Raw genomic sequence first — 25,238 nt, forward strand, 5'->3', positions numbered from 1 at the left:
GCTTGCTGGTAATAAAATCAGCAGAAACCTGTTAGGCTTTAGGAGCCAACAAAGGCATAACTGGTTGCTGTCCAGAGACCCCTCTCATCTCAAATTGCTATCCAGCAGAAGTACATATGCACATGCAGTTTTAAGTTGTATCATATATGATGTAATCTTTAATAGCTAGTTTCTGCTAGTTCAAACGGAAAACTAGTTGGATCTGGATAGTTGGACTGTTTCATTAAAAACAGTTCTCCAAAGGGCAGCTAACTCCAGCGTGACTGAGAAGCTGGTGTCTTCAGAGCTGGCTGCTCGTGCAAGGAGGAAGGGGATGGGTTAGGGTTAGTGACTGATGCAGGAGCCTTGCCGGAAGGTAAATTGCTGTACATCCTTCTGTTCCGGTTAGGTTCTGTCTTTGGCTTAGTGCAAGACCCTCTTTGAGGAAGGGGACAGAAGAGCTAAAGCTTCTGCAGTGAACTTGACCATAATTAGTACGCGTAGAGTGCTCTGAATAATTTTCTATTGTGTTTTGTTGCAGCTGAAAGTAAAAGTTTCCACGGAAGTTGGGATTACTAATGTAGATCTTTCTACTGTGGATAAAGATCAGAGCATTGCACCAAAAACAACCAGGTAAAACAACTCAGAGTGTGTGATTCTTTAAGGGGCAACTCTGGCTCTAGAGTGGAGGTCTTCTGAGCTTTACCGACTTCAGCTTAACCAGAGGAATCTTGTATTGGAATAACTACAGAGTTATACCCATGCTGTTTCTCTTAAACCTGTGAGTTCACTGGGAGAATACTGGTTATTTTTGTAGGTGGTTTTCCTTAATACTGAAATAAGCACTAACAGAAGCCAGGCAACCTGAGTCTTCTGTTCCTTTGTTGGCACCTCTCCATAGCGAAAGCAAGTTAAAATAATTGTGTTAATGTTTCTGGTATTATTTGGCTTCGGTAGAGATGCTCTAAAGCAACATGTACACTGTATTTGGCGGGGGTGGCTGTACCATTGCTAGGTGTACTTGAACTTAATGTAATCCTTTTTCTTAACTGACATCAGTTAGAATGTAATGTATGGAATTTAATTTAGGTTGCACAGCCTCACTGAGGCCCCTCTGTGTGTGTTGATACAGCCTTCCTGTGCTGAAGTTTGAGTGTCTGTTTTTTCTGTTCTGCTGCCATCACACCATAGCCTTGACTGAATGGAATGTGGGGTGTAGTATTAGCAAAAACTTCTTCTGGTGTTCCTTTGAACCTTACAACAAACAACTGTTTTACTTGAAAATGGGCAAGGTGTGTAGTGCACAAAAATCCTACTAAAAAAATCCCATTCATTTCCACACAAACAATTTATGGTGGAAGAGAAAGGCATGTTAGTTCACCTGACTTTTTGATAAAACAGCTCATCTATGCCGAGTAGACTGCGGTACTGCTAGACAGGCTTTGCATGCCTCGGTTTCTTTGAACGCCAGGCTTTCTCTTGGCAGATCACCTCAATTCTGTTTGGTTTTTTTTCCTCCTAGGGTAGCTTACCCAGCCAAAGCCAAGGGCTCATTCACTGCTGACAGCCATCAGAATTTTGCTTTATCCTTCCAGCTGATAGACGTGAACAGTGGAGCTGAACTCATCCCTCACCAGGTTAGGACAAATTTTTGTCATTGCTGTGTCACCAAGATGTTCCATCTTAAAGCATCTGAGGCGACAGTTGCTCTTGAAAAGATTTGATAGGTTTTGAGAAGCCTTATGTTTCTGACAGGGACTGTGAAAGATCACTGATCTTGGTAGTTGGGAAGTGGATTCAGTTCATTTGTTTTGACTGTATGTTAAATGAAGCCTCTTCTGACTCTGGTACTGTGTCTTACTAAACTCAACAAAATGAGTGCAGGTAGCCTGCACTGTAAAAGCACACTTCTGATTTTTTAATATAGATTGTTTGCTGAAAAAGTCCTTGAATGTTAGACTTTCTTTAAAATTTTATTTTTTCTGTTTAAAATAGAAAAAAGGCGGGGGAGGACCCAACAAAAACCGTATCTGCATATGTCTCTTTGTGCTGTTGCGTATACCCTGTCAAATAACATCCGATATATTGCCCTGTACTCCAAGTGGGCGACTGGACGGTCTTGGTCCTGTGTGAATGTAGTTACTCAAAGAGATACAGAACTTTGCTGATTTGCAGGGATCTAGACACCTGGGCTCCCAGTTTATACTCCAACTTTTGTTAATGTTGTGCTTTTTGATTTGGGGGGAAATCTCTCATTTTGCTGGCATTTGTGAACGCGCTATGAGATATTCCAGAAATGTTACAACCTTTCCTTTCAGACTTTTGTCCGACTTCACAACCAAAAGACCGGCCAGGAGGTAGTGTTCGTTGCAGAACCAGACAGCAAGAACATATACAAGTTTGAACTGGATACCTCTGAAAGAAAGACTGAATTTGACTCTGCCTCTGGTACCTACACTCTTTACTTGATAATTGGAGATGCCACTCTGGAAAATCCAATCCTGTGGAATGTGGTATGTAGCTGGAAGTGTGGTGATGTGGTTTTGAGATTACTGGCAGTCTAACAGGAGGGCATGGTACAGGCTTGGAAGAAAAAAGCTCAAATGTTCTGTTCTTTGTAGTGAACCAGAATCCTTTTGGCCCGTTTATGGGCTCTGAGGTTTGTTGTTCACTTTAAGTTTTTAAGTAAGCATCAAAGCAAGACAGAAATGAACATACGTTTCATCATGTGGTGGAACAGAAACTTCAGAACATTTATGGGTTTGATCGTAAATTCACAGCAAGCACTTCAAGGTTTAGCCTTTCCTTGTTTGCTATGCTGGAAATAAGTCCAATTCTTAGTGATGGGTGAGTGGCATTATGCCTCTGTTCAGGAGAAATTGCTTCTTAAAAGATCTGGTGGCTTTTTCTTAGTTTCCTTTAAAAATCATGTTAATCGTAGATTGACAAATAAGGAAATAGGCCACAGTAATGGAGTAGGTTTTATAAAACTTTTAATACATTAAGATCAAACTTCATGAAGCTGCACGATTTCATTTCAGGCTGATGTTGTGATCAAATTCCCAGAAGAGGATGCACCATCCACAGTCCAGTCCAAGAACCTCTTTGTTCCCAAACCTGAAATCCAGGTACAGTCAAAAATTATGTGTGGACGTGAGGGGCTAGTCCTACTAGTATTATTTGTTCTCTTCGTCATTTATTTTTGAAAAGTCATCTCTCATTAAAAAAAATTAATACTGTGTAAGTAATGCAATTAAAGGAAGACCAGTTACTGCTTAAAGGTAAGAAATTTATTGCAGTCCTCTGGAGTATGAATAAATAAGCTGTGTGTCCTACCTGTGAGAGAGCAACTGGTGTCACTGAGAAGATTCAAACATGAAAATTTGACTAGGTAAGCACCGCAGAAAGCTCTCTGCTTCTGAAGATTTCTCCTGCTTCATTCCAGCCCTCTGTGCTGATGACAAGCTAACAACTGCTTCTGCGAGTGCAAGGAAATGTTAACTGTGCAAGAAATCAAATGTGCAGAGACTGGAATAGACGCTACTTTAAAGAGTCAGTCTTTGCCTTAAGAGGAATGCTTATGATCCAAAGGAACGTCTGGGACCAGCACCAGGGCTGCAGCTGGTCCCCTGGGGAGCCGAGAAGCTGCTCTGTTGGAATACTCCTACTTACGAGTTGGTTTTGTTTGTTTGCAGCACCTCTTCAGGGAACCTGAGAAGAGGCCTCCCACTGTGGTATCCAACACTTTCACAGCATTGATTCTTTCCCCCCTGCTTTTGCTGCTCATTCTGGTGAGTGAACTGGGCCACAGAAGAAAGTTTTTTCCCATCCAGTCCAAGGTCACTTAGGAGGCTGGCCAGCTAAACTTCCATTAAAACTCTTGGTTAATCATGACTAGCACAGCAGTGCTGCAGTCGTAGCTAGCAAATGTCGGTGCAGAGCGTTGGTCTGGTATTGTCTCTTTCCTAAACTCGTTTGGGTTTTTTGTTGAGTTTATAGTCAAAACAGAAATACTGCTGCCAAGTAGAAGTAGGTGGTATGAGTTTCTTCAGTGTGCTTCTGCTAGGGATGTTGAATAACACTGGGCAGATTAATTTATAACTAACATTAGACTTCCACAGGAAAAAAAGCAGTGATTCTGCCTTGCACTTAAAATATCCATCACAACATCTGTGTTACTTAATCCTATCAGATTGATTCCCATTTATGGACATAATTGGTATTTGTGTGTCTGTAGTTGAAACATCTACTGCTACTCACTGTATCATCAGATCAGTGTTTTGAACTTAATGCAATACAAAATCTCATCTAGGCAAGCTAAATTACTCCTTATTTGGAGGATGAAACTGATCCCTTACTTGCTTGGCAGTAATTTCCCATTAGCTCGTCTCACTGCAAGCTGGCATTCAGATAGTCGCGTCCACTGGTCTCTGGAGTTCACAATATACATGTTGATGACACTTTAATGAAAAATCTCATTGCTACTGCTCCTGTTTTCCATCCTTCATGCCTTTCTCTTTTGTACTCTAAAAACTGAAATTGTTTTTATGAGCACACATCTTGTAGCTATAGCTGTTCTTCTGCCGAGTCCAAAGCTAGAACCTTACCTGTTTTGTCTTTTTAGTTAAAATTAATTCAGCTGGATGGAAATAGCAATGTTTGGTTCTCTGGAAAATGTAGATTCGGAGCAATACCGTCTCATCAGTTTAAGAAAGATAACTGAGGAACTGCCTTTGGTCAGTCAGAAGCAGCAGGAGAAATTTTCTGTAAAGGAGCTCAACAGTGCTGTCTTCAGCAAAACTACTAGTCTGTCCTCTTGTAGTAGGAAACAAGTGCTTCTGTAGAGAATACACTGTACTCATCGAGGAACTTAAAGCAAACAGGCTTGAAAGATACTGAAGTTTAAAATAAAAGCTTGTGTTTACAAGGCCGTTGTAACTCGGGTTTTGTTTCTTTCCCTTTTAGTGGATAAAGATAGGTGCCAACATCTCCAACTTCAGCTTTGCTCCCAGCACCATTGTTTTTCACATGGGACATGCTGGTAAGTGTCAGAGGCTTTCTGCTTTGTTTGACCTTCTCACGTGGGAGTTACGGATGAGAGCCCTGGTGGTTAATGGGCTTGCAGTCTATTAACTATAATGACATAATAGCATAACATTTGTTCTCTTGTTTTCATCTGCCTTCCTGCTTTTCATGATTGTTAATATGGTGATAAACCTGTTTTGGCCATCAGCTTATAACAGAGGTCATTATCTGGGCTCCTCTCACACACCATTTATCTGTACTTAATAGAACTTCTTATTTCCAGAGGTCACGCTTTCTTTATTGCATGTTTATCCTTTGTAAGCAGGGAGTTTCTGTGGGGATTGAAACCTGCAGGGCTGCCATCTACATCTTTTCTTTAAAGCTCTTCCTGTGAAAGCTGCTCTTGTTCTTTGGCTGGACCAATTTTTTCCATCAATTTTATTGTGCCGTTGGTTGCACAGTTCTTTACTGTCTTGACAGAATTTCAAAAACATAGCAGGTTGGGAGAACATTGGATCTGCTGTTTCCCAAATGACAATGTGTTGTGTAATCCAAGGCAGCTTCCTTGGAAGCTTTATAAAGCTGGAAGCTCCTACAAATGTGCAAAGGTTAATATCTTCCATTGGAATCCAGAGTATCCTCCTCCTTTTAATAGCCCTTAATGTCTATAATATGTCCATAATTCTGGCACAAGAGGGTTGACTGCAAGCCGTCAGTGTCACGTTTTTCTCCACTACGGAGACCCAGATGCCTTCTTCCCCCGGCAATAACATACAGTCTTTAGATCTGCCATTTCAGAGCTTCAGAGATGAGATAGAAACCCCATGCTTAGGCCTGGCAGTACAACATAATAATTGTTCTGAGGGTAACGAATGGTTGGTCTTTGAAATGCAATTTCAGCCATGGGCTCTGTCTTTTTTTCACAGCAATGTTGGGACTCATGTATGTCTACTGGACTCAGCTCAACATGTTCCAGACTCTGAAGTACTTGGCCATTTTAGGTGGCGTCACATTCCTGGCAGGCAACAGGATGCTGGCTCAGAAAGCAGTAAAACGGTAAGCCAGGGATGGATGCGTTGGTGGGAGCTGCTTTTGAAATCAGTGGGGAGGAGGTCATGTTGATGCTATCGTGTGTCAGTAACCGATACAGTAATGAACGCTGCTTTTGGTTCTTGGATCTTGTGCAGGGGGGTGGGCTGCTCGGTCCCACTTTCTTGCCCACTGACTAGGGCAATGAGCTGCTCTCACTGAGATACAGCTAACGGCTCCTTCAGAGAGAATGGTCCACGTGGCCACTTGCTGAAGCCATCAGGCACACGGAGAAAGCAAAGGGTGGAAGCATGTGCACTCTGACGTGGGGAAACCCACATTTGGCGAGATGCATTCACTGACGAATTTGTTGTACTACATGATGTATCAAGCTGTTACAATATTGTCAGGTAATGAAAGCTGCTATAAATGCAGAAGAGGTCCAACTCTTCTGTAGCTGTGCTTGTGAGAGAAGTTTTAAGAGGAGGAAGGTAAGGCGGGAGTATCTTACTGCTGTCTTCCCCAAACTAAAGGGGGATTATAGAGAAAAGGGAAGCAGGTGCTTATTGGAGGTGTGCAGCAACAGACAAAGTGCAACACACGCAAGCCAAAACAGGGAAAATTCTGATAAATGTTAGGGGTACAACATTCATTTCTGTACTGGCATTGGACTGATTCTTCACACTTGTGTCTTCTGCCGCGCGGTGTCTCGTGAATGTGCCGTGGCTCAGGCAGCCTGCAGGCAGTTTGCTGACCCAAGGTTCCAATACAGTGCATTAATTAGAGGTGGAACCGTTCCCTCTCCTTCACTTCTGCCACACAGGGTTTCCATGTGAGACTAAAGTTTTAGCCCTTTTGTACTAATGTAGAGTTTGGCTTTGAAGAGGATCTTACTGACCTGCTTTGCCATCGACCTGTGATTTTCTTACTTTCCCCTTTTTGAGCCACTAGGAATTGTTTATCTTTGCATACCTATTTGCATAGATATCCCTGGGTTCTCACTTTTTTGATTACACTGTATTAAGACCAGGACAAGAGCTGTAAAAAAAAAAAAAACACACAAACAAAACAACAAAAAAAAAACCCAAAAACAACAAAAAACCACCACAAGAATATAATTTTCAGGGGTTTTGCATTGATTTGTTGTCTTTAAAACATCTCTACTTGCATGGCTGTAGCAGGGAGGATGATTATTGTAATCAACCCTTTCATACCATCCTCCCAGCTTTCTCAGCCTTGCTCTCTTGGATGTCCAGCCCTCTCCACTCTGGCACTTTCTCCCTTTTTAATTTAAAGAGTAATGATAAAATACTTACTAATTACAGATTGCCTAGGATACAGATTTGGGGAAAAAGAATACAATGAAGCTTACTTCTAAGTGTCTTCGCTCAACCAGGGCTTCTGTTAGCACATAAATGCAGGTGGTTGGTTCCTACTTCAAAACACTGCAGGGGGTGTCCATGCTTTTTCACTGTAAATGACATGAAGCTGCAACTACAATGGCAAATTTGAAAGTAAAACTTCTACCTTAGGCTAAAGTTAAACCCTTTGTACCTGACTTTAAAGTTCAAAAAGACATCTTTTTGTTAACGTCCTGCTAGCCTGCCTCAGATGTTGAAGTGCAGTGATAATTAACTAGATTGCACTTTGAGGCAAAGCTGCTATTCCACTATGGAGACCGCTGGCAGGGGTGGGAAGGGGGACTGTATAAACTATCTTTTTACAGAAGTTACCAGAAGGCCTGGTTTTGCTTTTTGCATTTCTGTTGCTGGCTCTGGTTCCTGGAGCAGGGCTGCTTTCCTCCTTCCTATCTTCTCTGAACCTTTCTTCCTTTCTCCTTTTGGCAGGATCGCTGCAGAGCAGAGCAGTAGGTTGGCAAAGTATAGAACACTGCGGTAAAAGGGGGTTTTGCTAGTGACCAGCTCTTCTAGAAGTAAGGGCCTTTTTGGAATTTGCCTTTCCTGGGCATGCTGCCTGTTTCATTTCACATCATCACTCACTCCTTGTACAAAAAGATATCTGAGCTGAAGCTGCTTCCTTCCAACATCGTTTACTGGGCTTTAAATCAGTCCTTGGGTGTCCTTGGCTATGGCTGGGTTTGCATATTAGCAGTATGTGTCCTCTGAGACGAAATTACCTTTGTGTGATTTCCTTAATCATCTGAAGTCTGTGTGGTGATATGTGCACATGTGAATATGTTGTCTTGGGCACCAAGCAGCTATCAGGTGATGAAATAAACATAGTTTAAGCAGTATTGTTCCTGTAAATAAATTATTAGTAATGTCGGCTGGAGGAGAACATGATGAAAATGGCTGATACCTGGGCTGTTCCCATCCTGCCGTTGGTATTCCCTATCCCCACCTGCAGTATTCTGGTTAATTCAGCTGCCAGGCACTCCGACTGCTGAATTACATCCCCGCTTGGGGTGGCGAGAGCTCTGTGTGCAGCAGAGCCAGGTCAGCACCACCTCGTTCGGTTGAGAACACGACCCAATCCAGGGTTGACCCTCCTATGGGACTGAACTGGCCACGATGGCTCAGTCAGCGGCAGCAGCCAACCCCCTCCATTCGATACAGTCATCTGATAGGTCTCCGTTATTGTTTACCAGTGCAAAGCCCTTCGCTTCCCTTCGTTCCGAGCAGGTAAGGCCCCAGTTTGCTATATCCACGGTGGCGTAGGAGGCAGAACTGCCTGCCAGTCTGCATGCTGCCCAATTCTGATGCGTGTGTGTGGCTTCATTTCTCGGTCAGTGCACCGTTTTATTTTGGGGAAGGGAGGGAGCATCTGGGACAAGTCCTGTGATGGGACTGAAATCACAACGTGCTGCACTGGTACATCTCATGAGCGTCTGCTTTCTCTCACGTTCATAGTCAGTGCTCCAGGCACACACGCACAGAGTGCGTTGAGCAGAGCTCAGTTTTGTGGTGCAAGACAAAACCAGCGTGGGTGGCTGTGTCGCAGAAACGATGTGCACTGTGGTATAAGCTCCTGTCTGCAGATCAGATAGTGTGGAGGATGGTTTCGTGAAAATTACCTGTGGAGAATTTGGCATTGTGTCCCATAGAACAGCACCCTGTTACTATCTCTTCCCTCCCTGGAGTGTTTTGAGGTATTTGAGCACGGAACAAGCTATGACGAGGAACTGGAGACGGCTGTCGCTTGTTCTAGTAGATGAATGCTGGCTGCACCCTGGCTGTGTGTGCTGGTGCTGTTTGGTCCCTGGATGCTTCTTTCTACCATAGCTTTGGGCCAGTGGTTTTCAGCTTTTTAGTGGCCTGTTAACAAACACCTCACAGTTATGTTCTCCACAGCTTGCATGTTTTCTGTTTCTCAGCCTGGTATTTTAACTCCTTAATTTCCCGTGGGCTGTGAGTAACCCTGGAAGATCTTGCTTATTATCCACAACCCGTAAGTTAGGTTTTGCTGCCATGTGCGGTCACAAGCATTTGTCCTTATTGCTGGGTTTTCTGATGCCCCAGATATGTCAGTTAAGACTGTACTGTTACCAGCTTCTAGGGCTGGACTGTCACGTGCTCAGCATCCATAGCTGTGCCTGTGTCTGGCATCTGGAAGGGAAAAGGACCCCAAAAAGATGGGTCTGCTGTGCCCACATTAGATTACTTCATCTTGGGGACATGGAGATCTCTTCTTTGTGTTTACGTGGACCAACTGATTGCAAGTGGATAGGTTGGCCCTGTTTAGAGTAGAAGAGCAGTTAAGGTACCCGCAGGCTTTGCGTTCAGCCCTGCTTTTTTTGTTCAGTTCTGTATTTTACAAGGCTCATTCATTCCTTTTGCACCAGAAATTAACCTTCATTTTGTCTGACCATTTCCATCCTCCTTGAATTCAGTCCTCCGTTCCATTGCAGTACTGGTTTTATGACTCCAAAAAGTTTCCTTTGAGAAGCTTCTCTGACAAGCTTCCTTTAAGAGAGAATGAGGGGTCTGGGGACACTTTTACTGTGTGCTTTGTTGCCTGGAAGAGTTAATTTTTTGGGTTTTTCTTTCTAGGACACACTAGTACCAGAAGAATGGAAGAAATGGGGAAAAACAAGGCAAATGCCTTCAGAACAGAAGTGAATAAATAACTGAAAGACAAGAAGAAGGAAGGCAAAAGCAGATTTTTTTTTTATATTAAGTCAAAAGGGTGCCAGTTACACTTTTTTAAAAATATGATTTTCATCGTTGTGTTCATGCTACTTGAGTGCTTTTCATATGAATCCCAAAAATCCTTTGTTCCCTGGATCCTCCCCCCTTTTTCTCCCAGGAGGCTTGAATTTCTGTTAGTAAAAGAGGGGGGGGGGAATACAATTCTGCCTTTCCCCAGATGCCCTCTCCTCATCCTAAATGATTTGTGAATAAAGAGGAAAGAATGGTCCTGAATTCTGTTTTCTGGCTGTCTCGGGCTGTGATTGGAAGTGGGGCTCACATGAGAATGAAAAGAGCTTTTTCTGGTGGGTAATTTTGTGTATGAGTCATTGCTGTGTGAAGCTTCCTGTTCTTTCATGTCCTTTCCCAGAGGGACATGTTTATTGGGGGGGACTTCCCACTCCTGCCTCTCCCCTTGCGTGACGCTGTCATCTGCGTTTCTCCGCTGATGGCTGTTCTCTCTGACTTCAGGATGGCGCCGGGCTGGGCTGTGCCGAGTTGCTGTGGGCCCTCGAGGCTCAGGCAGGAGGAGTCCTCGGGGCCTGGCCCTTGCGGGGAGCCAGCTGCGGTGCTGGCGTGCCTGGCTGTGTCTGACCCTGGCAGGTTTGGTGGGTCCCTTGAGTGGGTTCGCTTTCTTTCCAGCCTCTGGAAGTAACCTTTTCACTCCAAATAGGAGTTTGACTGAGGTTATTGTCTCCGTTCCTCTGTGAAGCCGAATGCCGGGAATCTGCTGGTTGCCGTGTGGCCACGTGTGAGTTATCTGAGCTCTAACTTCTCAATTAATCACCGCCTTCCAGACCACTAAGCAGTGTTGAGGCAGCAGGCTGGGGCTTTATTGAGGGATGCACTGATAGTAATAACCAAGGGCCAAAATCTCCTCCTGATGAGCAACTTCCACATGGGAAACTTAACAGTTGCTCCCTCCCCTGCATCTCTGTGTTGGCTTCTGTTTGTCCCGTGTCAGACTGGTTTCTCTAAAGGCCTTTTGGCAAAGGAACTTTATCAAATGTCTTTTGGAGATCTCAGAAAATGATATCAACCAGCAGGCATGTGGATAAAGGGTGTGGAGCCGAGTCCTCGGAAGAACTTCACATGTGTGAGACATGACTCCACTTTATAAAAGCCATCTTGCCTCTTCCCCACTGCCATTGTTCACGCTTAGCTCACTGTGTTTCTGTTCTTCGTAATAGTTCCTACCCATTTGTTCATTGTGAACGTTTTACTGGGCACCATAGAGGTTTAATGAATTCCATTAACCTCCTTCTGCACTCCTTCAAAAACCTGATCTCGTGCTGCATTAAAGTCCTCTGGGACTAGAGGAGTTTTAAGCAAGAAATAGTTGTTACTATTTGTAGTATCTTACCGTGGAATTCCTTTTCTCCCTGGTGAGTTCTTTTTGAGCCTCGTATTTTGTTCCTGCTCACTTACCAGCTTTGTTTTATAACTTATTTTTCTACTGATGCCTCATGCTGGGACAGATCCTCCACTACGTTCTCTGTAGAGCTCTGGCACGTTACCCAAGGAGAGCACAGATGCAAAAAGAAAATCATGGAGTGCTACTGTGGTGTATCTTCTCTAAGCTGTGCGTGTTGCTATTGATTTTTCTACCTCCTTGGCTATGCCTTAGGAAAGGTGGGTTTTATTCTTTTGGCCTTTTATTCCTCAGACATTTTCTGGTGTGTTTTATGTGTATGTTTGTTATGGTTTGCTTTATGTGTTTTTATATTTAATCTCCCAGAGTTTGAGCATTTGTATCCTCATTTTAACGCAAACTGAACTTTCCAAGGAGTCCCTTTTATTCCAAATAGCTGCACTCACCCAGCTGTTTAATCATACAGACTTAGTCTTTCCAAAGTGTTTTTGATAGGTCTTTTGATTTTAGCCGGAGTATCCAATCCAGTGTTTGCATATAGGTTTTATGCCACTTACCAGGATTTTAAATTTTTTGCCACCATGTTTACTTACTACTTTAGGAAGCTGCTGCTTTTTTATAATTCCTTTCCTTGGAGCAAGTAAGTCCTAATGGCTTCAAGTGTGCTAGTTGTTACAGAACAGGTTTACAAATACATTTTGAACGAGGCCTTCTCAGGTGGTTTTTTCTTTCGCGGGTTCTCTGTCCGGCTGTACTGTGAAGCGGAAGGATGGCTTATGTCTGACTGTGCCAGCTGCCTGCCTGTGGAAGGGTAACGGATAACCCATTAGTGCACTTCACTGATCTCCCTCAACATCGTCTCGTTGCTTCCCATCCTGCCGGGCAGTTAGTACTATTTTCATAGTGCTGGAATTGTAAAACCTGAATGGGGAAGGATGTAATCTGTAGGGATTTGGTGCAAGTATGAATTCATTTCCGTGCATGCTGGAGCCTGCTGTCCTAAAACACGGGTCACCTGTGGAAAAATGACATGGTATCTACTGCAGACTGTCAAGGAATTGTTTGGGCGCAAGGAGGGATGATTTCAGAGGCATTAATATATGTTTGCATGCCACCGTATTTCCGACCTGGTGCCTTCGTTAGCACAGCTCTGAGTCATCCTCGGTGCAGTTGAGCACTATCTTTGAGCGACATCTTCCATTCTGGGCCCAGACTCAAGAAACGAACGTCTCAACAAAGAGCCATCTTGACCTGCTGTTGGACAGGTTTATTTAGAACAACTTTTATTTCCCGCTAATGATGGGAAAGCAGACCCCAGCCTGACATTATTTACATTTCTGAAGACATAATTATTACACAAACAGTAGGAGAATTGGGGTGACAAGGAAGGAAGTAGCTGAGTGAGATCATTGGGTTAATAACTTAATTCTTTGAAAACATTTAGGGTTGTAACCCTAGCCACGGTGGAGTTCAGAGCCACTGGATGGCACGTTGAATTAAAACATAGTGACAGCCCAATCTGATGCACAGGGATCTCCTTTAACTCTTGCAGAGCAGAGCTGTAGCTTCAGCTTGAACACCTCAAGGCTGAGCAGTAACTGTAGCTGAGCCTTTTAGAGTTCGGTTTTGCTGCCGGGGCTCTGTATCAAGGAGCTAGACAGCAGCAGCCCACAGCGGCGTTTCTGATGGGTGGTAGACGTGTGGATTCATGTCTTACCTCACCCTGATCTGAGCTGCGTGTGTGGTTGTGCCATCAGCATCTATTTAGAGGAGGCTGTAATCAATTTATTAAGTTGCCTAAAGGTGCCTTCTGGTGGCCTCATGTTTATTAATCAGGCCCGCAAACAGAATGATGACTTGGCAGAAATTTTGCTACGCTTTATGATTTGAAAGCCTTAATTAGTAGACAATATGTACCCAGGATTACAAGTGTACTGGCTGTTTTAGTCTTTGTATGTAAAGCCTGAGGTTAAACCACGGAGGTATTTTTTTCTGCTCCAGTACACAGACCAGTATTTCGAGAGGGGAGTTAAATTGTAAAAACTGAAGTAAATTAAGTAGTGCATCATAACTGCATTCCTTTGAACAGATCTGAGGAGTGTATGCATCAGTTCCCAGCTTGTCACATCCAGGAATGTCTTCATTGCTGTGAAGGGCTTACTGTACAGTTAGATCCATGAGCTCTGAATTATTCTAGACAGAAGCAGGAGGAAAAGAGAATTATGAGAAAACTTTGTGAGCACACGCAGAAGTTTTTTCATTCTTCGGAGGCTTTTCCTGTCTGACCTTTGTGGGAAGGTAACCAAGTCAGCATGGCAAGAGAGATACTGAAATGCCATGCTCTCCCAGCTGAATCCATAGGCATAATTAATGTAAAGTTCTGATCTTCCCCCCCCTCCCCAGCCCCCTCTTTGTTTAGTATGCACACAGGTCTCTCCACACCCCTTTATATTGTGCTGGCTAGGGTTGGACAGGCTTAATTTCTGTGGGACAGAGGAGTAAGATGGGGTTGCTTCAAACAGGACAACTGACATTTGTACCAGTGAAGGTATTCCCAAGGATGGACTGTCTGCTGGCTCTTGGTCCCCCAGGGCTGACAAGATTTAGAGCATAATTCAAGTTCCAGGTGACTACTTTCAGGAGTGAGGGGTGCAGAAAACAGTAAGACTTCCTCTCCTATTCAGTGCAGGGAAAACCTGAAGTGTCCCAGGGACCTAGAGGCAGGTTCTGCTCCTCAGGGAAGACTTTTGTCTGCCTTTAGCCTAGCTTAGACACTCGGGCACGCAGTCTCAGATAGCTTTACAAGGCTGCTCTTGGTTGCTGCAAGCCTGTTCCCAGACATCCACATGCGGCTTCACAACACTCATGGTCTATCTGCTCAGACTAACAGGACTTTAGGTACTTGACAAAATTGACTGGGAGGTTTTTTTCCCCTTAAATTGCAGCAAGCACCCTTTTTCATGGACAGCAGCGGGAGTTGGCTTTGGTGAAGGAGAGCCTCTAAACTGCTTGAGCAGTGCAGAAGCAGTGTGTTATGTACAGAATTGGGCAGGGAATGGTACTCACCAGAGCATGGGGAGATGAAAAAGGGAGAAATATTTACATGAGCTTAGCCAGGGTGCTGGGAAAGCCTTCTAACTGACTGCTGTTGATGTCCTGAGGTCTGTGAAAGAAGAGAACAGGGCAGTGATGGCATAACTGGGACTGAGAGAGAAATTCTTTTTTCCACTGCTATTTTACTGAATTATGAGGGTGAGAAGACAGCACAGTGATGTGCTGGTGTGTGTGGTGTGGGCTGGCTCAGGACAGGCTGTTCCTTATCTGCACCCTACTTGCCCACGTAAGGGAAGGGCTGGGTTATGGGGTCAGGTAAGAGCTTTATTCTTTCTCTGAGTGTATCTGAAAGATGATACTTAATCCAGTAGCTTCACATCTGGAAGCCAGACAGCAATAAGGACCTTGTCTTATTCCTGCGGTGAGCAGATAATGAACTGATTCCCACCTACCTTTGATTCTGCAGAATGGCTCCCAGGAAGTCCCTTAGTACCATCTGTTGGTGGTAGCGGCTGTCCATCAGGATGCTGTCAGACTGGCGCCTTGTCAGAAATTCATGCACCCCTTCTCCTGGGCTGCTCTCACTGCTTCTGTTATGCAAAGATGAGAAACATCTCCGTTTCAGTGATGCTTTTTTGTCCCTCGCTCAAAGTTTGGCTTAGGCTGAGCAGCGTGGGAAGGGAACCTGCTGGGTCTGAGCCTGGGGCCATTCTGCTTAATTTCAGTAAGAAATTGGTCAGCTGTATTTGCTCCTGAGTTAGGAGAGGGATTGGACCTGGCTCGCATCGGACTAGTTGGTCTTATTTAGTGGTAGTCACTGATCTAGCTAGCCAAAGCTACCCGAGTGGTAGTGGAAAGGCTGTTTTCTATGTTCAAACCAGGCCAGGGATAGCTGTTTCCTACCAGTGAATGATCGTTGCAAATATTATTGCTTGTTGATATTATGGTAGAGGTCTCAGCTGATCTGCCACTTACAGCCATGGAGGAAAGGATTAATTAGGCTGCTTAATGATAGCTGTGATTAGGGGGATCCGAGACATGGGGATGCAGGATGCCCTTCGGGATGTGGAACAGCAGGAGAGCGTGCTTCTGTTGCAATGGAAGGCAGCTATTTCTGCTACATGCATGAAAGAAACTGCCCAGTGTAATAAGCAAAACATTAGCCCTAGGACAGCAAAGCGCTGTGGCTTACCTAAGCCGCTTGCCAATGATGGTCTGTAAGAATTTGCGGGCAGAAATCTGCCCCAGGAATTTCCGGTAGTTGTCGGTGAATATGGCATCAGCATGGCGCTGCATCCTAGGGGTGAAAGACAAGCACAAGGTGTGCTCTCTGAGGTAGCAATGAACCTTCTAGGTGAGAAATGGGTGTTTCATCTGGTGTATTTTGACATCTGTAGCACTGCTGAGATCAGGGGCAGATAACCACAGAAAATACCTTTTAGTATTGGACTGCATTAGTGTTGGAGGGTAAAAGGATTTGAGGGAGCTCAGTCCTGACAAGGAGGCAGCAGGCAAAATAAAATGTCTGTTAATCAGTGTCCACACTAAAACAAGAAAGGAGAAGTGCCTGCAAACCAAAGGTGAGGTCAGAGAACCGGTGGAACGGAGAAGAACCATAGGCTGGGAGAGGGCAGAGCTGGGGCTGGGACATTCCTGTGCTCTACAGCAGCACTGTCACTTCCTAGGAGGGCTGTGTCTGGGACAGGGTGGCAGGAGCCTCCAGCAGGTCTCTAGCCGGTGGTTAGACCCAGGCTCACGAAAATCCACAGGTAAGGGAAGCACAAGCCACTTGGCTGATCCCCACTGTTGTAAGGATGAGTCCTCTGTGCTTCAGACAGAAATAACCATCCTTCATCTCCTGGCAGGGGTGGAAAGGAGAGGAGATGGATTCCCAGAGCTTGGTGGAAAATTGTTCCCTGCAGGAGTGCTGGGCCTGTGACCCTGCCCTTGTCAGTATGTCCCTGCTGCTGGGGGACAGCAGGACGTGGCTCTGGACATGGTGGGGCACAGTCCCAGCCCTCTGCTCTGGTTGCAGGGCTCAGCCGGGTTCTCCCCCCGGAGCCTGGACTTTGTGGTGCTGGTGGGACTAAGTGACCTGCTGGTCTGTTCCCGGGCAGGGGGAAGACTGTAACCAGTGTACTCTTGCTGCAGTGGGGCTGAGAGGTGAGGTACAAACCTTTTCTCAGTGGGGTCTGTTAACAAACCCTCCTCCTCCTGTTCCTCCACCGAGGGGTTATGGCTCTGCAGTGGGCTGCTGTGCTGTAGCTGGAAGTTCACGGCCTTGCCAGCAACCGGCCCTGGGCTGTACCTGCAAGACAAACCCAAGGCATACTGCGAGACGTGCTCAATTGCCAGTCGGGGATCAGTCGTCTTCCCCACCACTCCCTGTTCTCCTGCTTTTTCCTTCTCCTTTTGCCATCCTCATCTCATCAGTAACACAAGTGTTGTCTGACACTCCCCCCCAGCTAGAAACTGCCCTGAAGCTATTTCAGCAGTGAAAAGATAGTTGATAGAGCTGCCCCAAACACACTTTCCCCCTCGCTGAGCTCCCAGCATCCTCGAGCAAAATTCCAGCGATTCTGGTATTGTTATGCTATGGCTTTGGCACAAGGCTAAAGCATTTTCTACAGGACACTGCAAATCTATGCAACCTATCAATGCTCAATTTTGTGTTTCCATTGATTTGTAGTGGTAGGAAGTAATATTACAACTTCTAACAGTCGACAAGGAAATACTTGAAATATTAATAGGCAGCTGTTAAGTTCATGCACTAGAATATCCGCAGTTCTGATTTCAATGCAGGTGGCCTGCAGGCACAAATTTTAATCAGTGATGGAGCTGGAGGTGCTGGCTGCTCTGAAGATTGCCAGACTTCCCTTTATAAGACCCAGCACTCAATTCCAAAACCAGCTGCTTGGGCTGAAATATTCCATGTCAGGGACCTGCCTTTTTTGGAAACCACCCCTAGGCTAGCAGTGTTCCCCAAAAATTAAGCCAGCGTAAAGAAATAGGTTTACCAATGCACATACAGTTCGTCTGCCTTTCAGAAGTGCTGGCAACCTTAATTTGGCACGTGCTTATTTTGCACAAGGTCAGAGATGAGGCAGGGAGTGACAGTGTGGATAAAACACTCAGCAGCTTACCTGAGAGCTGGGTGAAGAGGAGAGGAGATGGAGCATGCGACTAAATGCAGGAACAGGAGCAGTGTGGCTTTATCCAGCATCTTCCACCCTGGGGGGGTCACCTGAAATGCAGAGCAGTCTGAGTCAGCAGCAGTAAGATGCTCAGGGCCAGGAGGCGAGGCCAAGTGCCACCTTTGTGTTCTCAGTCCCCCTGCTCACTTATTGGCACGAAGGGACTGGAAACATGCCTTCGTGTTTGTGGTTATGGTGTTTCCCAGTGCAGAGATGTCTTGACGTGGCAAAGTCTTTGCTAAGACATGCAATTCCTGGAGGCAGTGGCTGTGTGTGACCCCTCAGGGAGCTGGTGCCTCCCTTGGGTCGGGAGGCAGGGCTGATCAGCAGGGTTTCCTGCTGTTGGACCACCTTATTGACCTGTCCCCCCAGTGTGGTTGAAGGAGAGCGCTCAGGCTGGGGTGAGCCCCGGGGACCACCGTACGGGCTGTAAATACCAGTGTAAGAGCACCTGGAAGCTGGAGGGCAGCAGTTAGCAGGGGCTGCCAAAAGCAACAGGACCGTCTGTGACCAGCCCCTGGGACCTCTCCTGCCCTCCGCTCTCCTGGCGACGTCTGTCTGCTCACATGGCTGTACGGCACGAGTCCGTGCATAACAGCCAACTGGGCTGCCTTGCTGGCTGTCGAGATCGGGGAGAAACAGGGAAATCCAAATAAAATTCCTGGGCAGAGGGGTAATATTGGCCCAGAGGTAACCCTGGCAAACCTGTTCACTGGAGGCAACAGTGCTGAGCTTGATTAGCCTAAACAAAACGCAAGCTGCTCCTTTAGTCAGTGTGCTTGGGGAGAGGGGGGACTGGACCGAAAAACGTCCCTTCAGGAGGGCTGAACTGCTGCTGTGTTGAGAGGAGCCCCCCACCGCCGCTCAGCGAGGTGCCTACGCAGCTCTGAGCACCCGCTTCGGTGGGAGGTGAGGTGGATTTGAGCCGTGTGTGTCTGCCCTCCGTTAGACGGCTGCGGTGCTTCGCGTCCTGGGGCTGACTGAAGTGCTGCGAATGACCCAGGACAGTCATCTGAGGTCACGCACCCCCGGGAGCTGAATGCGATGCTTTTGTCATTGGAAGCGAGGGACAGTAGGAAGGTATTTCAGTGAATGCTCTTCCTGAGTTTTGACTGAAAACAATTGATCTTTTGCTCAAAAAAGATTCTTTAAGAATGCGGATAGAAATCTTTAAAATACCGAGTTTCCCTGTTCCCTGTCTTATTTTACACAAGAAAAGAGCAGAAGGATGTTTGATCTCCATAAGAGAAAAAAACACTCTAGAATTATTTTTTAAAAAACCTTTCAAATGCATAACAATACTTTGTTGCATGTTCTGATGGGAAGCATCAGCAGTGAGCTCTGTTCATCTGCTTGGACGTCCACTCTTCTGAAAGGGGGGAAGGCTTATTAAGGACTGGTGCTCATGCAAGTGGGTCCGATCGTGATACCCTGGAAGTTAATAACAGTGGCAGTGTCAGAAGTGCATGGACAGACATGGGCAAGGTAGTGCACTAAGAAATAGGGGTTCTTATCACAAATTCATTCTCAGCCCGATCCCTGTTTCCAGCTGCTCGTGCTCCCAGCCGGGGGACCAGCAGCTTCCCCATCTGTTCCCCTGGGAGCAGCACCGTTGCTCCTGGCTGCAGCAGAGCTTCTTGCAAACACATGGGTGGCATCCCCTACCTCCGATACCTGGTCTCTTACGGCACCACTCTGGTCCCTCAGAGAGCCAAGGAAAGCTCAGAAGAAGCAAAAAAGTGACTTTGAGAGAGACTTACAGGGCTCCTGGTTTTAGGGCAAATTTCCTGCTGGGTTTTTTTTTTCTTCTTCTTTTTCATTTGAACTTGAAAAGGCATGCCTCTTTTGTGCCTCTTTCCCCTAAATATCTCCAAGACAAATCCCAGATCAGAACTTTTTCTAGATAGAAGTGATCTGAAGCATCTGCCAGGGGGTACCAGGAGACTGCGGCACCAGCATTTATAAGTGCCAACCAGGAGATTTAATCAGTACCAGGAAAGCTGCTATGTGAGCTGAGAAGTGAAATATCAATGTAAATTAAAAGAAAACCTAGTCCAATGTTGTCTGCTTCCCTTTTTTCTTCCTAGGATACGGCCCTGATTACCACTTTCTGTATCTGGTTTCTCTTCTTTGAATGCTGGATTTTCCTCCAGAATCACTTTTTGTCCCTTTGAGATTTTTTTTTTCTCTTCTCTGCTCTTAGTTTCTTTGTGATAATTTTTTTTTTTTTTTTTAGTTTCTGGTTTTGCCTTTCTTCCCCTGTCTTGCTTTGTCTTCTCTCCCTTCACTACAGTCTGCTGTTTGGGTATTTCTGTCTCCCTTTTTCCCCTCGGGAAGGAGCCTGAAATGAAAGTCCTACACCCCTTCCCCAAAGCATCTGCTATTTCAGAGGAGAAGCCAGGGAATTGAAGTGTCACCCTGCGTACGCACAGCTTGACAGCTCTGCAAAACCTTGTCACCTTCGAAATTCTCCTGAGGTGAGGGACACCTTACTTTCCATTCTGGCAGCATGTGAAAAAATGATTAATAAATAAATTCCTCTTAAGATGAAGAGCTTTTAGCGCCATTCCAGCAGATAAAGCGTAATAGCTTCATTCCATCCTGTGCAATGCGAACAGCAGCATTGTGACAATGATGTTGGAGAGATGGGGTAACTGTCTCTTAGTGTTTCTGAAACCTTAACCTGATCAGTCTTAAAAATACCACTGCGTAGATGAAACGAAGCTTTTACTGTGCCTGCAGTTTTATGAAGTTCAGACTTTTATACTATGAAATACTACATTAGAAAAGCAGAAATCCTTTTAAGGATTACTCTGCCTCGCTGTAGCTGACTTCGCGTTACCCGCAACACACCCAGTTGCGTTTCTCCTCGCACTTTGGTTTGGCTCAAACACAGGTTTATTGATGGGTGAGTAAAACAGCATTCATTTTCCAGGGTAAAAGGAACTCGCATCAGTATAGCAAAAGAGGAAAACTGTGCTATGGCTAGTAAACGTCTGACGTTTTTGCAAGGCTCATCTATAGTATTATTCTATTGATTTGCACTTATCCTATGGTTCAATTATTGTTTCATTCTATAACTTGGTACAAAAAATCTTGTATGGTACAAAGGATATTGCACCTGGCAAAGCTAATTACTGATGCCAGCTTTGATTGCATTTCAGTGTACTTTAATTGTCTCCAGTTTCCAAATAGACGTTATCTTGTTAAATGCAGGTACAGAGACTGACACTTACCGTTCCCTTGGAAAACAAGCTCTTCCAAGACCGGCTCCTGCTCAGGTGTTTCCTTCCGCTGTTGCAAATACAACTTCTTCTTCTTCTCTAGAGCTGCCTCTGTGAACCCTGCTGGGTCTGTCCCCTCCGCGCGGTGCCTGGGCAGGACCCGGGACGCGTGCTGAGCAGGGAGGACACTCTCGGATCTGCCCCCAGCTGTCCTCTGGCTGCCAGGGAGGTGCATCTCCTCTCTTTATACCTGTGCTCCCTCAGGAGTCCTGTGGGCTTCTACGCGTCAGAGAATCAATTATCCTCCTGAATTTCAAAGGCTGTGTTTAGCATCCTCTTTTTTGTGTGTGCAAGGATGCAGGCAGGGAGGTTGCTGGGAGAGGGTTATGCCTGTAGTCGAGGGTCATTTGCATGCTTTCTCTTTATCGTTCAGAGAGTGAAGAGCAAATAATAACAACAATAATCTGGCAGAGTGAATGACAAATTTGCTTTGCAAGGTAAACTTCTAAAAAAATGCAATTGCGTTTTTTCCTTCTACTCCACAATGAGAGAGAGTTAACCATTAATACTTTCTCACACTGCCTGCTCAGGAGGGTTTATCTTTTTGCTGTTTTTTTTTTTCTTTGATTATCAGCCTTTTCCTCCTTCTCCTTTGTTACTCACACCTGCTAGCGTTAGCAGGGCAGTTCATGCTTCAGTCCCTCGCAAACATCACAGCTTCACATCAAGCACACAAAGCAGCTGGAGAGCCCTGCTCCGTTCATGTGCTCTGGAAAAAGGCAAGGGTCTTTCCTGGGGTGCTGCATGCGCTGGCAGCTGTTTTCATTCCTGGAACAAGGTTTATGAAAGCCCCATTAAAAAGAACACATAGCCTTGGTGCCAAGGAGACCATGACAGTTCAGAGGAGTTAAAAATGAGGTGCCAGCATGAGGTCCACCTGCCAGATTTTTAGTATTGACTTTATAATGCCCAGAATTGATGGGGACCCAGACCTTCCTGTCTCGGGGCTTGTGTGACTCGATGCTGGGAAGAAGTTTCAGCAGGTGAGATGACTCATATCTGCCTGCTGCAGAATACCTTCACCTTGCACCAGAGCACTCGTCGCAGCTATCAGTGGCAGAGATGGATTGCAGGGAAGGACAGTGCATCTGGTGTGCATGTGGGTGCCTGCGTGTGCAGGTGGTCAAAAGCATTCAGCGCTGGTCTCATTCTCTGCCGTTGCCCCTTTGCTTCTTGCCAAGGTGAGAAATCAGCGCTGTGATTATGGCTTACTTCTTGGTGAAGCAGTATCCTCCTTCCAAACCGTGGGCTCTCAGTAAGCAGTAACCCAACAGTCGGAAAGGCTCGAGTGAGCTCAGCACGCCAAATGACTCCGTGGAGTTAAATAACAGTCGCTCTGTAACTAGACGGATGTGTACTGACGCCTTTGGGCTCTCCCTGCTTTGAGTGCTCCAAGGGCGCACGTTCCCTTTAGTATCAAATCAGGACCAGGACACTTCACAGAGAAATCATGAAAAAGGATTGAATGGGCCAAAGCAGGAGCTCGAGCTGACCCTGAACTGGGCAGCTGACCAGGGGCCTTCTAGCATAATCCAGAAACAGAACAACAGCGTGAAGAGAAGCAACAACTACCGCCTTCCTCCAGCTGTAAAAAGAAACGGCACCAGCCTGTTCAGGGGGAGAGGAGCTGCCGTGCAAATCAGGCAGGTATATCACATGTATCATCTACTTGTGAACACTGGAGAAGGGGATTTCTGGGTAGTGCAGAGCAGGTTTTCCAAAATCCCTGCACTGGTGCATGCAGCTGCACACCGTCTCTGCAAGCTGGAAAGGGATTTTTGTTTGCTTTTTTGAAACAATCTGTTCGTGTTCTCTCATGCGTGAGGCTGGTTGCACCAATTTTTCAGCATGACTTACTTGTCTTCCACCATCTTGGTGCTACACTGGCTGAACAGATGAATCAGACCATGTTGTTAGACCAGTCGAGAGCCAACACTATTTCGAGGTATTATCATATAGCGTGGTTTTGAGCAAATTCTCTATCCGCCTGGCCCATTGCCTTACACAGGGCTGCTGTAAGATACCAGGCAATATCTCTCAGATCAAGGGGAAGAATCAGTCTATAATTGACTTGTTTATAGCTGCCTGCTGCCCAGCTTGGATTAGGAGGGCTGTGATCTGCATTTGTATCTCAAGTGAGCTGCTTTCAAAGAAGGCTATATAAAGTCCTAGGGATTTCCTTGTGCTGCCTGGTTTGGGTTCCTGTCATGCACAGCTGGACCCAGCAAGACTCACACAACAACAAGCTCTCTTTATGACTTCAGATTAATTGCGGGAGGCAGCAGAAATTTCTAAAAACCCTCCAGGCTCTGTTGGGTGTATACAGCTTAGGAGTTCTGAAATAGCATAAATAGAGCAGCTTTTCTGTCCCTGGGACTTCCTGTCCCCGCTTTATTCAAAACCTTCCTATCTTCCCAGGACCCAGAAGGGTCATTTTTGGAGCTCCTCCACCAGACTCCTTGAGCTCTCCCTCTGGCTAGTGAGGCTACTTCTGCTGTAGCAGAAACGGCTGTGATCCTCACTGCTGCCGGCAGTTCAGCCTCGGCTTGAGTCCCACGATGGGTGTTCTGGCTGCTAATGTCTCTGGACAAAGGTGCTACAGACTGTGATAGGATCCAGTGTTGTTTGGGGCCAGTTTTGCATCCATCCATGTTGCAGTGTATATCTGAGCTGGCAGCTATGGTCTCTGTTCTCATGGTCACTTTTTTCAGTAGGGTAGTCATGCAGATGGGGCTGGTGGCTGGCTTTAGCTGCAGTTCTGCCCTCCTCACAGCCTGAGAGCTGCTCTGTGTGTATCGGTGGCATTCAAAGTCTAAATGTACTAGATGTGTGACAGCATGCCTCATGGGGACTTCATTTTAGGGGTAATATCAATAATAATTTGGCACAAGAGATGACAAACTTGTTTTGCAAAATGAACAGCTTTTTCTCTTTAGAATCTCTCTTGATTTGTCCCTAGGACCTTCCCAGTTTCTCCCCACCTCTCCTTCCCTACCGCAGCTAGTGGTGTCAGCATCCACTGGCTCCCAAAACATGAGGAATCTAACACTCAAATTACCTCCCACAGATCATCACTTCAGGTTAGCAACACGCCGTGGGTAACTGTCTATTTGCCCTCTAAACCCAAGCCTACACCAGTGCAAGCCCGATGGAGTCTACGGCCAGGTACGAGCTGCCACAGGTACCTTCTGCAGCTGGAACTGCCGGATTTCAGAGTCACATCCACGCAGACCTAACCTCCCTAGGGTCCTTGGATGAAGCACGTGCCAGCTAGTTTTATTTCAGTGCCAATCCTTTGCTGACAAAGGACACAGTGTTAGGATCCTGCAGCAATTTCCCAGATATTGATTTCCTCTTAGCTTTACCTCCTCTGGTCTCCATGCCATGCTTTAAAAAATTGCCCCTGTCTGTTCCAGGTGCACAACATATAGCTTCAGATAAGCTGAGCAGCATGTGGAACGGTCCTGCTCACCTTGTGAGGTTGAAACTAATGACAGTAAGAAGTAACTCATCAAATGGCAAAAAAACCCCATCCCGTATTCTCAGCTATCAAAAGCTTTTCTGCACTTCTCCAAAATGGCACAGACGGTGGCTGTTGGTCCCCAGCTTCTCCAATCTCCACCGCTCCTATGAGAGCCCCACACAACTGTTCTCTCTGCTTTTCTTTTACTTGAGAGATGTGGTGGTGACTAGCTTATCACAAATGCCCTAATGCTAAACTAAACAGAACTGCCTAAGATTAGAAGTTACATTTTTTGCCTAGGTTTGCCAACGTAGAGGTAGGATGGGACACATTTTGGTTCAAATGTCTTATCCCCGGTGGCAGAACTAAGGCACATTATAAATAAGTTGACCATCAATCGCTTAATTACATTGTCCATTACTGATGCGTACACAGTAACTTTCATTCCTAAGTTCTTCGCAAAAATGCAATCGTTTCTGTGGAAGGCAAGCGAACAAAAAGGAGATGAGAAAGACAAGATTTGGCCCATGTTGCCAGTTTCTTCTAAGGAAGAAACAGAGGACCCGAAACTTAAACCCAGCAGGTGTGGTGAGACTTGCGATTACAAAATCATACGAGACTTGGTTTCGCCATCTCAGAAGGATAAAGTGCCGGGATTTGGATCTTCAGATCCTCCAGATTCAATCCTTT

At 45.7% G+C, this 25,238-nt stretch overlaps 2 protein-coding genes across 3 annotated transcripts in view; one reads left to right on the plus strand and one right to left on the minus strand.

Annotated features, from left to right (window-relative positions):
- The window catches only part of RPN2 (ribophorin II), a 105,705-nt gene extending 95,291 nt beyond the window's left edge, over positions 1 to 10,414 (plus strand). Inside the window, exons 9-16 of the mRNA XM_009318705.1 lie at positions 521 to 612; positions 1,502 to 1,616; positions 2,298 to 2,492; positions 3,021 to 3,107; positions 3,675 to 3,770; positions 4,945 to 5,020; positions 5,931 to 6,060; positions 10,044 to 10,414. Coding sequence (XP_009316980.1) covers positions 521 to 612; positions 1,502 to 1,616; positions 2,298 to 2,492; positions 3,021 to 3,107; positions 3,675 to 3,770; positions 4,945 to 5,020; positions 5,931 to 6,060; positions 10,044 to 10,053 — 801 coding nt within the window. The 3' untranslated portion in view covers positions 10,054 to 10,414. The remainder of the gene's footprint in view (positions 1 to 520; positions 613 to 1,501; positions 1,617 to 2,297; positions 2,493 to 3,020; positions 3,108 to 3,674; positions 3,771 to 4,944; positions 5,021 to 5,930; positions 6,061 to 10,043) is intronic.
- Positions 10,415 to 13,658: 3,244 nt separating this feature from the next.
- Positions 13,659 to 17,845, minus strand: GHRH (growth hormone releasing hormone). 2 transcript variants are annotated; one of them, XM_009318666.1, is made up of 6 exons: positions 17,751 to 17,845; positions 16,784 to 16,915; positions 15,800 to 15,904; positions 15,060 to 15,197; positions 14,657 to 14,716; positions 13,659 to 13,746 (listed from the first exon to the last, which is right to left on the minus strand). In XM_009318666.1, the coding sequence occupies exons 1-6, from the start codon at positions 17,828 to 17,830 to the stop codon at positions 13,722 to 13,724; spliced, it is 540 nt and encodes a 179-aa protein (XP_009316941.1). In that variant the 5' UTR covers positions 17,831 to 17,845; the 3' UTR covers positions 13,659 to 13,721. The 2 variants fall into 2 exon arrangements, with proteins under 2 accessions (XP_009316941.1, XP_009316942.1); XM_009318667.1 differs by having other exon boundaries at positions 14,620 to 14,716.
- Positions 17,846 to 25,238: the final 7,393 nt, after the last annotated feature.

The sequence above is a fragment of the Pygoscelis adeliae genome, unplaced genomic scaffold, assembly GCF_000699105.1.
Source record: "Pygoscelis adeliae isolate BGI_AS28 unplaced genomic scaffold, ASM69910v1 Scaffold72, whole genome shotgun sequence".
Lineage (NCBI taxonomy): Eukaryota > Metazoa > Chordata > Aves > Sphenisciformes > Spheniscidae > Pygoscelis > Pygoscelis adeliae.

Coding starts and splice junctions, on each gene's coding strand:
- GHRH (XM_009318666.1), bottom strand. CDS start 17,830: ATGCTGGATAAAGCCACACTGCTCCTGTTCCTGCATTTAGTCGCATGC. Junction 15,198..15,799: donor ATCATTGGCAAGCGGCTTAG/GTAAGCCACAGC, acceptor TTTGCATAACAG/AAGCAGTGAGAGCAGCCCAG. Junction 13,747..14,656: donor AGCACCCTGGCTAAGCTCAT/GTAAATATTTCT, acceptor GCTTCTGTCTAG/AATAATTCAGAGCTCATGGA.